At 47.0% G+C, this 13,957-nt stretch overlaps 1 protein-coding gene across 4 annotated transcripts in view; it reads left to right on the top strand.

The window, feature by feature from the left end:
- The window catches only part of CBFA2T2 (CBFA2/RUNX1 partner transcriptional co-repressor 2), a 117,591-nt gene that overhangs the window by 12,081 nt on the left and 91,553 nt on the right, over positions 1-13,957 (top strand). Inside the window, exon 1 of one of the 4 annotated variants that reach the window (XM_019482335.2) lies at positions 13,288-13,442. The exons of 2 other annotated variants lie outside the window; for them this stretch is intronic. In XM_019482335.2, the coding sequence (XP_019337880.2) occupies positions 13,409-13,442 (34 nt within the window). In that variant the 5' untranslated portion in view covers positions 13,288-13,408. Of the gene's footprint in view, positions 1-13,287; positions 13,443-13,957 lie in introns of those variants that run through there. One more of the 4 variants, XM_059733254.1, reaches the window with a different exon arrangement.

Here is a 13,957-nt window from a genome sequence, read left to right as displayed (position 1 = left end):
CTTATGTCAGTTTTCTCTTCCCTACACCCAGGTCTAAGTCAACTGCAGAAGGTCAGCCAATGGTTCCTTGGTTGTCTGTGTCAAGGCTTTGCAAACCAGCACTTTTGATTAATACTGAAGTTCTTTCTTGGCCCCTATGAAAACATTTTTCTGGAAAAAAGAAGCACTAAGTCCTACAGCAAATGAGTTATCCTGCAGCTGACATTTGTTATATAAATCTTTTTATTTTAAGTTTTAGACAGAGACAAGATCAGTAGACACAGAAGGTGGCATAACTATGCATGGTAGTTTTTTCCCCCCTGAATTTACAGCATTTATGCTTCTAGTGTTAAGGTAAATGATATGCTGCTATCATGGCTCTGAAGTTATGAAATTGTTTGAAACATCTCATTCCACTTGGAGTATTACCTTGTTGAGGTATTCATTTTGAAACCCAGATGGCAATGTAAAATGTTAGGCATTTTTCTGTGATCATCTCTGAAATAGCCAACTAAACAAATACTTGAAACCAGTACTGTAGAAGAACAGTGCAGCCACACTTAAAAGATTAGAGCTGGTCGTCATTACCATAAATCAGGCTGGCCCATGGGCGTGAGACTTCAGCAGTGTTCAAATGGGGTGCTTCCTCTAATGGGGGGGGGGGGTGGGAATGGTGCTAGTGGGCACTTTCCCTAGTGCTGTGTTGGAGGGGAGCTGTGGCAGCTGTGATGGTCAGGTCCTATAAGAAGCCATACCTAGCATTTCTTTAATACAGGCTTGGCCAACATACGAACTGCGAGCCACCATGTGGCCCACCAAGGCATTTTCTGTGGCACACGGTGCTGCGACAGGAAATGAAAGTAAACACGGTTTACTTTTGTTCCCGCCCCTTGTCATCCGCAGCCTTGACTTGTAAAATGTTGGCGTGCCAGTGGCACACAGTGGGGGAGCCACAAGGGGCTCTATCCTTGTTGTGGCAGCACAGCCCTGGCCCTTCCCCTGAAGACTGCCCTGAGGCGCACGTGCCAAGCAAAATGCCTTTGTGTGCTATGCTCTGGCACCCATGGAAGGGGTTGCCTACCTCAGGACATAACCCTCTTGCCATAAACCTCTGGATTTGGTCCCAGAAGGAGCATTGGCACACCCCAGTCAAAGTCCCTAGCCTCGGCTGTAGCCAACACCCAGTACCTCTGAGGAAGACTTAAAAACACCCTGGCACATATAGCAGAAAGGGGAAGGGTGGTGGTGGGGGCAACCAGCAAAGCCCGGAAGCATGAGAACATAGGCATAGCTATGCCTAGATCAGGGGTAGGCAAAATATGGATTTTAAACCACATTTCCAGACCCATTTCATTGTCACTTCCTGCAACTTCGTTCGTGTCAAAGGTCACGTGACATCACATCCTGATGTTATACCACTTCCTGTGAGGTTTTTGAATATGGCTCACCCGCCCACTGGGTGATAAAAAGTCCGTGATCCGGCCCCACATTCAAAAAGGTTGGACGCCCCTGATTTAATATATCTCTTTTTCCTTTTAACAGGCCATGTTTCTGTAGCAGCAAACCCGTGTACACTCATCTGGTGCTTTTTGCACCCCCTTAGGCTCTTGTATTTACTTATCTCGCCACTTTTAATGTAGCCATTAATCTGATGTCTGGATACAGCTTTTAAGTGGGGTTTCATCCCTGCTATTCCTCAAACACAGCAGCTCTGTTCTTTTAGGGTACTTAACATGAAGCAGGATGGCAGGCACACTTAACATGCTGCCTGTAGCAAAGCACCTGTGTAGCCTTGTTTTTCCCCATCCCACCCGCTGCTGCCTTATCTATGAGACTTTTTGATCAGTAATCAAGGGAAGGACTAATCCCTAGATTCTCCGAGTCCCAGATTTGGCCCTCATTTTGAGCTGCCTGGATTGCAGCCCTGACCTCTCAAGATCAAGTCCAGGGGCTCGCTCTCCACCTGGCTCATTCACAGTGTTGTCAGATACAAAATATTGCCTTGGAGCCCATGTTGAGGTGGTAACTTTATATGGAACTTTTTCCAACAGCCATGAAGGCAATTTCTGTTATAAGCTTCTCACTTAGGATGTTTGATATCTTATTATCCTGCATTAAATTATAAGCATCGGATCAAGTAGAATAAGAAACTTCTTTCAGGTTTTGGGGAGCCTAGGCTTCTTGACATTTTTACTAAAATTCCCTGTAGATTTCAGCTTCTTGATTGTGCACTACCATAAAATGGAAATGATTAAAAACTCTGGTCTCTTCTTTCCTGGATGCCATGCCTCCTTAGAGCTAACACATGTTACACAGGCATTGTGGAAGAATGAAAAAGGCATTGTTGTATTTCTTGGAACCAGATTGTTAATTGGCTCTGTTATATTGCAAATTGGAAAACCCTGTAAGCTTATGCAAGACTCCTTGTTATCTACATCCAGCTGCAGATACAGGAAGCTTCAGAAAGTGAAGCTCTCTGCTTATTCTTATGAACACATGAATGAGGCAGGGCTTGCTGTGCCTTAGCTGGGTTAGAATGCTACAACACAGTGAAGCCAAAAGGCTCTCAAAGATATATCCCTTTCCCTCTCAACCAAAGATTGCAGGGGGAAGGGTAGGGGGAATGATGAAACCTTTGGGTAATTGGGACTTTACTATTCATCAGTTATTTGGGGGCAGGGAAAAATACATTAGTCTCTGTTTATACTTGAGTAGTGCACTAGGTTTATCTGAGGGCATCACTGAGACAAAAGACATTTCTGTTTTAGAAGCAATCCCTGTCTCTTATCCATCATCATGTTTTTCTAATTAAAGACCAAGCTCGGTAAATAGTTTTTAAATTGCTGCATTTCCAAAGCATGAAAAACACATGCTAGGAGTCAGACTTGCAGTGTCCCAAAGCCCCCCATTCCAGTATGCAGTCGTGCTGTCAGGTCTTGGAGCTGGGGGTGACGAGTTTATCTGGAATGATCAGCAAAGATTTATAAAGCTGTGGGATTTGCTTAGCCTTCTCCCCTCTGATGTTACTCTCAGAACTAGGAAATTGGGGATCACATTAAAGTCCTAATTAGTTTCGCTCCAGCAATAGTTTGGTGGCTGCTAAATAATTTATTGTGTGAGAGTTTGGCCACGAGTCGAGAAGTAGATTAGCTTGGCAGATGATTTATGTAAAATTGTACTGTGTATTCATCCCATAAGTCCTGTTTACAAGAGAACTCCAGGTGAGGCACAGGAGAAGAGTGCAGCTTGTTTTCCATAACAGTCAGCTCACAGCATGGCCCTCCAGCATGGCAGGGGAGGAGGAAGAGAGGGAAACTTGGGGTTCAGCTGAGCACCTCTCACTGTCTCTTTGAGGGATTCTGTCTGAACGGTGACAGGATTTTTCTCCATCTTCCCCTACCAAAAGGTTTTGGAAACAGTTGGCCTATCAAGTCATAAGAGCAGGTTTTTCAGTTTGACAGTTATTTGGAAATTTAAAATGAATATTGTAAATTTAAGATGAAGGTGGAGGAGGGGGAGCTGTCTGGAGAGAGAATGTGTCTGTGCTGGGTTGGCCAAGTGGGGAGTCTCCCCTCTGGTGGTTAGATTTCTCTTCCTGTATGGTAGAGGAAGGCCAAATTGGAATGTGCTTTTATCTGGCTGGCTTCCTGTAGCCCTGCAGAACCTGGGTTTGTTCTTGCCAGTAGCACTGTGATTCCAGTACCCTGAGAGATCACTAGCACTAACAATCATTTCTCAAATTAGATTTGTTATCCCAGGCTTTTTTCTGTTGCATCTGGTGGACCTAGTAATGTTTGATTCTTGCGTTGTTTTTTCTGAAAAATAAGCTCAGGGTGTCTTGGGGCTCTCACTTTAGCTTTAGTTATAAGCAATGTAGCTTATTTAAGCTATTCTCTTCACCTTCAACGTTATTTGCATGGGAGGTGTATATATTAAACAGGATATTGCAAACTGAGATTAAAGTATTGTATTCCTAGCGTGCCTCTGGGCTCAGAGTATAGTTTGAAAGAGACCATATAAGGACTAAATCATGGCTGTAATGTTGTTTTTCATTTATCACTGACAGTTAAATAACTAACTTCATGTTCAGGAGCTGCTTTCAGCTAAGTGGAAACAATATTGTTACTGCAGTGCCCAGCAGCACCTTTTTTATGTTGGCTTCTGCTTTCATTGTAAATTTGAACTCTTAAAGCTCAATATTGTGACCCTTTTAATTTTCAGCTGCTAAAATGTACTGTACATTCTAACTAAAGGGAGAATTCAAGGGGGAATTTGCACTACCCAGTGCTTAGGAGTTTGTTCGTTCAGATATTTCTAAGTGCTGAGTGTTTAGAAATTGAAGTGGTTGCAGTGCTCTTAGCAATACTTCTGTAACTTTCATCTACTCCTCCAGCAACTTCCTGAGATGTGATAAAATCCATTAAGTCCTGTTTCTGACCCAAGGCCAAATACAATAATATGATTTTGTTGTTAAAGTTTTTGTTGATAATAATTTTGTAGTAGCTTATTCCTGCTACAGAGTCAACAAAAGCTCATTTTTGGGCATGTTTCCACTGGATGTTTCATACGATACTGTCATGAATTAATGTTAACCAGATTTTAGGGAGGAATTGGAGAAATTTCAATTTGCCAATAAAATCAATCTGAACTTCTTTGTACCAGGTTTGTGCCTGGGGCTGCCACATGGTCTTCTGACATGCAGAGTAACACATTCAGCATGTGCCACCCTGAATTTGCCAGTTTTAGCATTGAGATAATGGCAGGTTCAGACAGCAGGTAACCCCTTTTGTACAGACAAAATTGGGTAGGTATTGAAGCAAACTGATCATTGTTTAGCCAGCATATTTTTATTTGATGAGATTTTGGAAAAGACTAATTTATCAAGGAATTTTGCCTGTTCTGTGCATCTTCCTTGGTTTTAAATGCAGCCATCTCTGGGGTGAACTACAATACTTATTTCACAGAACACAGTACTACATGACACTTTAAGCAGGAAAGGGAGAGGGACACAATATTCAGTGGCAGGCAAAATAGAAACAAATGTCAGAATTTGCTTCAAACAGTAGATCCATCTACTGTGCATCTTCATCCAAGTTGGATGAAAGCCATGCCTCCATTTCCCTTTTTGGACTTAAAGCTGCTCTTTAGAACACAGTCCACGTTAACAAGAAACTGATTTTAAAGCAACAAGTTCTAGCTGGCAAGTCTTCCCAGCGTTTTATATTTCTCTTGCTGTCCTTCTCCATGCTTTGTATTTAGAGTCCTTAACCAGTGAGTTCTTGTTGGTTTCAGACACTGATCACCCCAACTTTTCAAATCTGGTTGCTTAAGTTTACATTTCATACTGTGCTAGAAAACTGTATTGTTTTCAGGAAACTGCACATACATGCTCTTATTCACAGCTGTGCTGGCTAGGAATTATTAATAACTGGGTACTTGCAAGCCCAGCTTCGGGTCACAAGTCTCAATATAAGCACCTGCCTCTTGTTTGGACCTGGCATCTCCACTGCAAAGCTTTCTGCATGTTTGGGCATGTGTGCATATTTGTATACCCACACTTAGAGCTCATGTCTGGGGGTAGATTCACCCCAAGTTTGCGAGTTTGAGGGTGTGCATACATACCTATATTGAGCTGTGATCCATCCTGTTAGGGGGTGTGGATGTATTGCGATTCGGGTAATTGGGTATAGGCATAGAGACTCCTGCACTTGCATTCCCACAGTCTCCTGCCCTTGTCTTCTGGCCTTTCTGTGTACTACAGTGTTGCTTAACCTCTCAGCCTCTTATTCATTCCTTAAAAGTTGTATGGCACTTTAAGTAACAATACTTGGCATTTAACCTATCATTTACCACATGAACCAGTCCAGATTGACTGCACAGCTAATCCCTACTCTGCCAACTGGAGGATGACCATCCCTGTGCAGCTAGCTGGCCAGAGAAACATGCAAGGAGGAAATAGTTCCACAGCTGTGACTTTAACCAGTGTTCCAGGAATAGGCACCGATATACTGCGATCGCAGAGAAGCTACTGAATTTGGGCAGTGCACCTGCTTTGTGCCTCTGCTTCTCTGATGGAGCTTAGCAACTGTCTGTCAGAGGCCTGAGCACAGAGCTCAGTGCCTCCTAGGAACCCATTTTTCTACCAGGAGACCTGAGAGAGAGAGAGCGCGTGAGAGTGAGCAGCCTGAAGGAACAGTCTCCTCAGCAACGTCTTGTAAAACAATCCCTTGTTAATTGAGAGCAATCAGCCAAGCCAGCCATTCCAGGTGACATCCTGAAAGAGTTGCTGAAGGAACCTTTTTGAGAATGAAGCCATGGATGGCCTTAGAGAGAGGAATTCATTGAGAGGGAACAGCCCCTTAGCCTGGTAAGTACAGCCTTCTTTGTTATTACTGCATTGGAAATAATGGTGCTAAAGAGGGAGGGATTTCCTGATTTATGGCCAGTACAACCCCTGTAATGGAGGACATTGCATTCTTCTGAGCAGGTACTACTTTAGAGCATGTTCCACTTTTCTTCTGTTCAGATGAGAAGGGAAGGTGGAATGAATTTCCACCACAGTTTGTTTTCCTTCTTTTCTCTACTCTGCCTTCCATGGCCAGGTGATCTTCAACCCTTTGCATCCAAACATGGCTAGTTAGCAAGGGGAAAAAGCTTAATCATCCAAGCACTGACAGTTACATAGTGCTGCCTTTGCCATTTTAAATCCAATGTAGGGTCAATGGCTATTCAAATAATTATTTATTTGCACAAATAGACTTTTTGGTGAATTTGTTGCACTCATGCTGCTATTCATTTGCGTCTTTTGGCAAAAAGATTTGACAGTGGATTTCATCATTGTCAGCTTTGCTAGTCTGCTTAACCTGATATAATTCTTACATTTACAGGGGGCATTTCCATGAGATATTTACTGCAGAGTAGACTAATTAGCTCCACGGTAAACATCTTGTGTCTACTTGTCTGGCTGTATTAGTCTGCAGGAAATTAATAAACTCCACGGCAGGGTACTACTTGTAAATACAAGTACTTTCTAGCTGTGGAGTTTTTTGCTCCACAGCAGTGTATGTGTAGATGCTGATGTGGCTGGCTGGGTCATGAGGGTGCTCCAGTGCAGGGGATGCCTGCTAGCTAGCCCTGCACTGAACACCCTCATGGCCCAGCCAGCTCTTCCACAGCATGTTGAGCCAGGTCAAAGCAGCCCATGGCTGGCAGGTTCACTCCCCGGACTCCCTGCCAGCAGGGACTGCCCCAACCTGGCTCTGTGTGTTGTGTTCCCAGCTTCATGTTCAAATGGCATGCCTGGGCGCAATAAACTCTGGTGCATATTGTGCCAGAGTTTATTGCTGTGTGCTAATAACATGTAGATTTGGGATAGGCAAAGTATGGCCTGCAGGCTAAATATGACCCACCAAGCCATTCTATCCAGCCTGCAGCAGCCCTTAAAGAATTTAGAAAATTAATATTTATCTGCCTCTGGCTCCTGTCAAAGATGACAGGAGCTGGGGGCAGTAGGACCCAAGGGAAGCTCCGGCAGGCTCCTGCAACAGCGGGGCCTGCCTGGCCTGGGACCGTGGGGCGTGGGGCTGTTCGTGGCTGCACTGGTATGGGAAATCCAGGTAAGAAGGCAGGGAGGGAGGCAGGGAAGGACTGTGGAGATTGCCCCAGTCCTTGGGTCAGGCCAGCTCTGCTGAGCCCCATGGTCCGACTATGTAGCCAGAAGCTGGGGGGGGGGGCGGGAGTGGGAGCATGGGGCCTGCACCAATGTCCTGGGGCCAACGCCAACAGGGTCCAGAGTGGGGTGGTAGGAGCGCAGGGTGTATGCTGGCAGGGGTCTGTGGAGTTGAGCCAGGTTGCACCAGCAGGGAGAGGGGGGAGCTGACCCAGCTCCATAGTGTCCCTATCAGCCTGGACCCCACACTCATGCCACCCTGCTCTGAGCCCTGCTGGTGCTGGCCCCAGGTCACTGACATGGGCCCCAGATTCCCACCCAGCTGCGGCTGGCTTCTGCGTGCCCGCTCACTCCCAGTGCCCCCACCCCAGCGCCACGGTACATGTGGGGATGAGCTCGCAGTCCTGACCCCATACGCCCCGCGCTTGCCCATCTGGACTGAGCACGGCGCCAGGGATAGTGCTCAGCGCAGGGGAAAAGCCCCCACCCCTACCAGTGCTCCCTGCTGCAGCTGCTTGCAGCCCGCATGGGGCTGTCTTGCCTCTCCACTGCATCACCCCCGCCCCAGCAGTACCAACAGAGAGCAGGCACAGGCAGCCCCGCGCGGGATCCAAGTGGCTACAGCACAGGGCACCGGCCACAGGCAGGGGAAGTGGCTGCTCTTCTCCCACAGTGAGCACCATTGCCACCGCTGCTGGTAGCATGTGCCCCACACCAGCTCCAGGTCACCCGTTGAGGCTGAACTATGGCAGCAGCAGATGGGCACAAACTGCTGCTCAGCGTGGAGGAAAGCACCCTGTCCCTCCATGCCACCAGGCAGTGTTTGCTGCGGCTGCCTGCCTGGAGCTCGTGCCGCGCTAGGCTATGGTGCGGCTGCTTCACTGCTGCCTCTGTGCTGCCCAGCATGGCAGCAGTGGCCATGGTGGAGCAGCCACTGGACAGCACAGAGGTGGCAGTGAAGCAGCCGCACCACAGCCTGACATGGCGTGAGCTCCGGGTGGTCAGCCACAGCAAACGTTGCCTGGCAGTGGCGAGCAGGGGGTCGCTTTTCTCCGCCCCAAGCAGCAGCTTCTGCCCAGCTGCTGCTGCCACTCAGCCCTGATGGGTGACCTGGAGCTGACAGAGGGCCCAGGCTAGCAGTGGCAGCAGGGAATGAACTGGTGCTCAGCACGAGGGAAAATCACCCCCCCCCCTCTCCCCGCCGCTGATGCGTCATGCTGCGGGGCGGCGGTGACATGGTGGAGAGACGGGATGCCCTACGCGGGCTCCGAGTGGCTGCAGCTCGGGACACTGGCCACAGGGAGGGGGGAGAACTTTTCTCCTGTGCTGAGCACCATCTCGTTCCTCACAGGCGAGTGTGGAGTGTGTGGGGTTGTGGTTCCACACTGCTCCCTGCCTGTACTGCAGGGTTGGGGCAGGGGCACTGGGAGTGAGCAGAGCCAATGGCAGCCAGGCGGGAGCACGGAACCCGCACCAGTATCCTGCGGGGGCCAGTGCTGGCAGGGCCCAGGCATGGTGGCAGGAGTGCAGGGTGTCGGCCAGCAGAGGCTCTATGGAGTCAGGTCAACTCCCCCTTCTCCCTGCTGATGCAGCCCAGCCCAGCTCCACAGACCCCTGCCAGCCGACACCCCATGCTCCTACCGCCCCACTCAGGGTCCTGTGGGTGCTAGCCCTGGGACATTGGTGTAGGCCCCACGCTCCTACACGCCGATTGCTTCCACGCCCCCCACTTCCCCACCGCTTTCATGCCCCCCACCGGCCACTGTGCATTACATGGCTCCCATACCCCTACACACACATCCACACCCTCCACAAGCCCCCATATGCAATCACTTGTGCATAATACAGCACAAATCAGGACACATTTCTTTTTTTAAATTAAATTAATATATTATTATGGGTGTTTGATTTTTTTAGTATGTAATTAGTTTTTTTTTTCCCTAAGATGGCAAACCCTCTTCCCCAAAGGAGTACTTCCAGGGACAAGGAGAGGGATTCTGGTGGCAAAGGTCAGAGGTTAGGGGTGGGACTTCTGGTCCCAAGATGACGACTAGGGGACGGGGCACCTGTCAAGGTGCGGGGCTACCCATGTGGCCCTTTACAGCTTGCCAAAACTTAGTAAGCAGCCCTCCACCCAAAATAATTGCTCGCTCCTGGTGTAGTTGCACCCACAGTTACCAAGCTTCAGCCTTCACAAGCTTCAGCTTGTGGCTTGTTATTGGAGATCATAGAATCATAGAAATTAGGGGCTGGAAAGGACCTTGAAAGATCATAAGAGTCCAATCCCTCTGGTCTGGGCAGGAGTACTTCTAAGATCAAATGATCCCAGCAAGGTATCTGTCCAGTCTTGTCTTGAACACTTCCAGATGTCCCAGAGTGATTTTTTTTTTTTTTTTTTTTTCTGAGGCATAATCAGTCTGGATCTTGGCTAAAAGCAAAAATTTCTAGGTGCATAAATCAGTCAAGTCTTTGCTGGTAAAGACCTCAGACTTTGGTTCCTGTCCTTGTCTTGCTCCTTTCTTTCTAGGAAGCTTTTTGTGCTTTAGTGGGGAGCTTAGTTCTGCTTAGTTCAGCATTTCATCAGTATTCCTTGCTGATTTTTCTCCCTTCCTGGAAGGAGATGCCTGTTAGATTTGCTGCTGCATGAAAAGTTATCTGGTCATTTAAGTTAGAAGAGCAAACTTTACAAATCCTCCGGTGTCTCACTGGACCCCTCTCTTTATGCTTTTCTGTCACCAGGGTCATAAAAATATTCACTCCAGCCTAAAATGCTCTCTCCCTGTTCTATTCAGAAATTCCAGTGCCTAGAATTTAATGGGTCTTTAATGTCTTTATTGGGTAGCCCAGGTTGAAAAAGAGAGAGAACCTAATGTTGGTAATGGAGATCCAGTTACAGTTCAAACCTCCCAAAGTTGTAACAGCTGTTTTTAAAACAACTGCTCCTAGCTGTTATCTTGCTAAGTCTGCACCTAAAGCTTCTGAGCTGCTGACCTCAGAAATGAGAAGTGGTAAAAAAATAGTAAAATATTTTCTCTGCTTGATACAGAAAACAAGGCAGGGAGGGAGTTCTGTTTTCCCATGTTGTAAAAAAAGAAAAAAAAAAAAGAAAATGCTTTTTCTCTTCTTGTCTTGGCAGGTACTGCCAGATCTGAAGGGATGGCCCTCATTTCCAGGAGGCTGTGTAAGAATATGTCCCTCCTACAAAAGGAATAAGAAGGCCAAGGATGATAGTGGTGCAGGATTGAAGCCTAGGAGCAAGAAATACAAGGCAACCAAGTGGGCATGGAAGGTGCAGGATCCTGCAATGAATGCTGCAGCAATTCCTTGAGCAGAAGAATTTAATAGAGTTGGGACTTCTGTGTTCATAGAGTGGCTTTTCAACATGGTTGCTGAGACCTGCTCAGAACCATAAACACCTGTGAAAGCCCCTGTTCCTTTAGTCCCCTCAGTGTGCTGTCACACCCTGTAAATTGGCAAGATTGGAAGTATTTGGGATTCCTCAGATAGTGGATGATTCCAGGAACTAGAAGAGGGGAAGCAAACAGTACCTGTGTACTTTGCCACCTATACAGCCCTGCACATAAGATGCTGTGCCAGGAAAAGGACAGCAAGGGCACTGCAAACCATAGATGCCACTGCCAAGGGGGCTGCTTACAAGTGTTTTTGCTTTTGGTTTTTTTCTTTAATATGGATCTACCTGTTTTGCACTGCACTGTGCTACACTTACACTGTAGTATACTTTGAAAATGGTAACTAGGAGCTTGTCTTGTTTTTTTGGTTCCCATCTGTGTATTTGGGGATTTTGTTTATTTTAATAAACTTCTGCTTTTCCATTTGCCATCCTAGCTGCTTTCAGATTACTCTCAAAAATATGAAGGTACACAGTTATGCAAAAAAGTACTATTAATATATCAGCAAATGTAAATCACTTGGAAAGTAACATTTTAAAGTAAAATTGATGTAGGTATGAAGAGAAAGAAGCAACTCACTTCAGCACTGGCCTGGGATATGTGAAAGATTGATTACACTTGGTTTTATAGATAGGTAATCAAAGCAACTGTAAACATATTTCAGTCATTACTTCTAACCATCAGCCTGCCTGGCTAGCATGTAGGGCATGTGGCATCCCTCATCCCTTTATCTTTTGCTGCTTTGGAACCTGTACCAGTATTGCACTTTTGGGTTATGTAAACTACTTCAGCAGCCATTAGTGTGCAGGTTCTACTTCCCTCACCTTTTATCCTTACAGAGGTGATACAGGGGACAGCAGCCTACATTCATACCCATGGTATTAGCCACAACGATACCTGGATGATCAGCCTACTTTGGCCTCAGCTTGCTGAATGTACACTCCGCCGTCATTCTGCCAGTCAAGTGCATCACTGAATTTTCTTTTCCCGTGACTTTTGCAGTTAGGGAAGAGTTTCACAAGCCAGGGGGGGAGGAGGCTGCCTGTCGTAAGTGGCAACTGCTTCTCTCTTTCTCCAAGTATATCGGGACTAGATCTTTCCAGTACCCTGCTGCTATGCACCTTTCTTGTTCTTCCCATGTTACTCCTGAGCCTGCTTCTGTTTTTCAGTAAGTCTAGCAGAACCAGGGACTTTATCCCCCTCCTCCCCTCCCCTCATCCTTTTGCTGACGTATTTGCTTGCTCCTTCAGGATAGCAATCTGTGGATACACTTTCCATCAATGCCTCCAGCTCAATTTGGGTCACTGAAGCCAGTTGTTATTTCAGGCACATACTGTTCTGTTGCCTCATGCTGGTCATCTCATGTCTGTAAGACTAATTTATCATTCAGAGCTGGTTCTCCTTCAGAGGTGCTGGCACATGAATTCAGATTGCGCAGCAGTTGTCATGCCTGCCCACTGCCATGAGTCTTCTTCCATGGGCTTCTTCCTTTGAGTTTGGCACCCTTCCACAATGCAGAGGTCTGAAGGAGCATGGGGTATCTCTCAGGCTACCTATCTTACAGCATAAACAGTTGGTCTGAATTCAGAAACATCCAATCTAATGGTTTCATTGGCCTGCCTGTATGAACAGATGGAAGTGAGGGGGTTGTTGAAAGAGCCTCTGGTCACCACAGACTAATATCACTTCTGCCCTTAAGGGCTTGGAAGAATGACAGGTTGTTCTGCAGTACACCAATTCCTACCAAGTCTGTGTGAGAGTAGAAAATCTTGGATCTGCTTTCCACGTGTCAGTGCTGGACATGTACATGGAGTAGCAGTGTGGAGTCAGGTGTGCAGAGTGGAGCTTGTATGTGGCAATGTAGTATGGATGAGCAAAGGTGGGCTTACCTGGCTCTTGCTTGCTTGGACAAGAACCTGTAGACACATGCTTCAGTGTAGACATACCCTTGGGAACAGAAATGGCTGGAGGTGAATGTGGATCTATGGAGGAGAACATGAAGACACAAACATACATATACCTTTTTAAAAAAAAATAGCCTGCATACCAGTAACTGCAAGTTTGCAACATACGATGAACCTAGAAATTAGGAAGAGTAAATGGGATGGGTAAAATATGGAACCACCCTCCTGTCTATATAATTTGCATTGACAGTGGTTTGGATTTATAAACTAACATGACTTTCCAGATAGCTGCATTTCTTAGCATGACTTTTCCATCCCTGAACAGAGGTGCACCTCTTTGCCCTTCGTGGGAGAGTATGTCTGCCATTTCCTGCCCAGTACTCGCCTGCTACGATGAAGAAGATGGAAAATGAAATTATGTTAATCCCTGAGGGGAGGGATAAAATATGCCAGACCACCCAGTGGGCTGCTTTCACCAGTGTAAGTATTTATTTAAACAAGGAAATAAAAGTATCACCGTGCCAATTGTCATTAGCCAGGGCGGGGGACTCGCCACTTGAGTCAGTTTAGGTTTCCGTGGGGCTTAGCTGCCGACTGGGGGCGGGTTTCTGTAACTCTGGTGATGCCAGTTACCTCTTCAGGCATGGTCCCTGATGCCACGCCTTTCTTCAGGGGCTCTGCACAGCTGGCTGCTGGCCCTGCTGTCTCAGTGGGGATCCCGGCTTACTCTCTCAGAGAACTACTAATGCACCACCATTTAGGACGCCTCTCATCAGTCCCAGTGGAGAACTGGCAGAGGTTGCAGCTCCCACAACCCCGAGATCCTGCCAGCCATCGCACATCCTGGAGGTAAGAGTCCCCACCTCCCTTTCTCCCATCTCACCAGGGAAGGGCCCTCGTCTTCTTTTTCTCGCCCGTGGTATCTCCCAATCCTCGGGTGATCCTGCCAACAATAGTATCTTTTCTTCTCTCTTCTTCCAGTGCCCCGAGGGCAA

This window comes from Alligator mississippiensis, chromosome 9, assembly GCF_030867095.1.
Source record: "Alligator mississippiensis isolate rAllMis1 chromosome 9, rAllMis1, whole genome shotgun sequence".
Taxonomy (NCBI): domain Eukaryota; kingdom Metazoa; phylum Chordata; order Crocodylia; family Alligatoridae; genus Alligator; species Alligator mississippiensis.
This window is presented reverse-complemented; position numbering and strand designations above follow the sequence as displayed.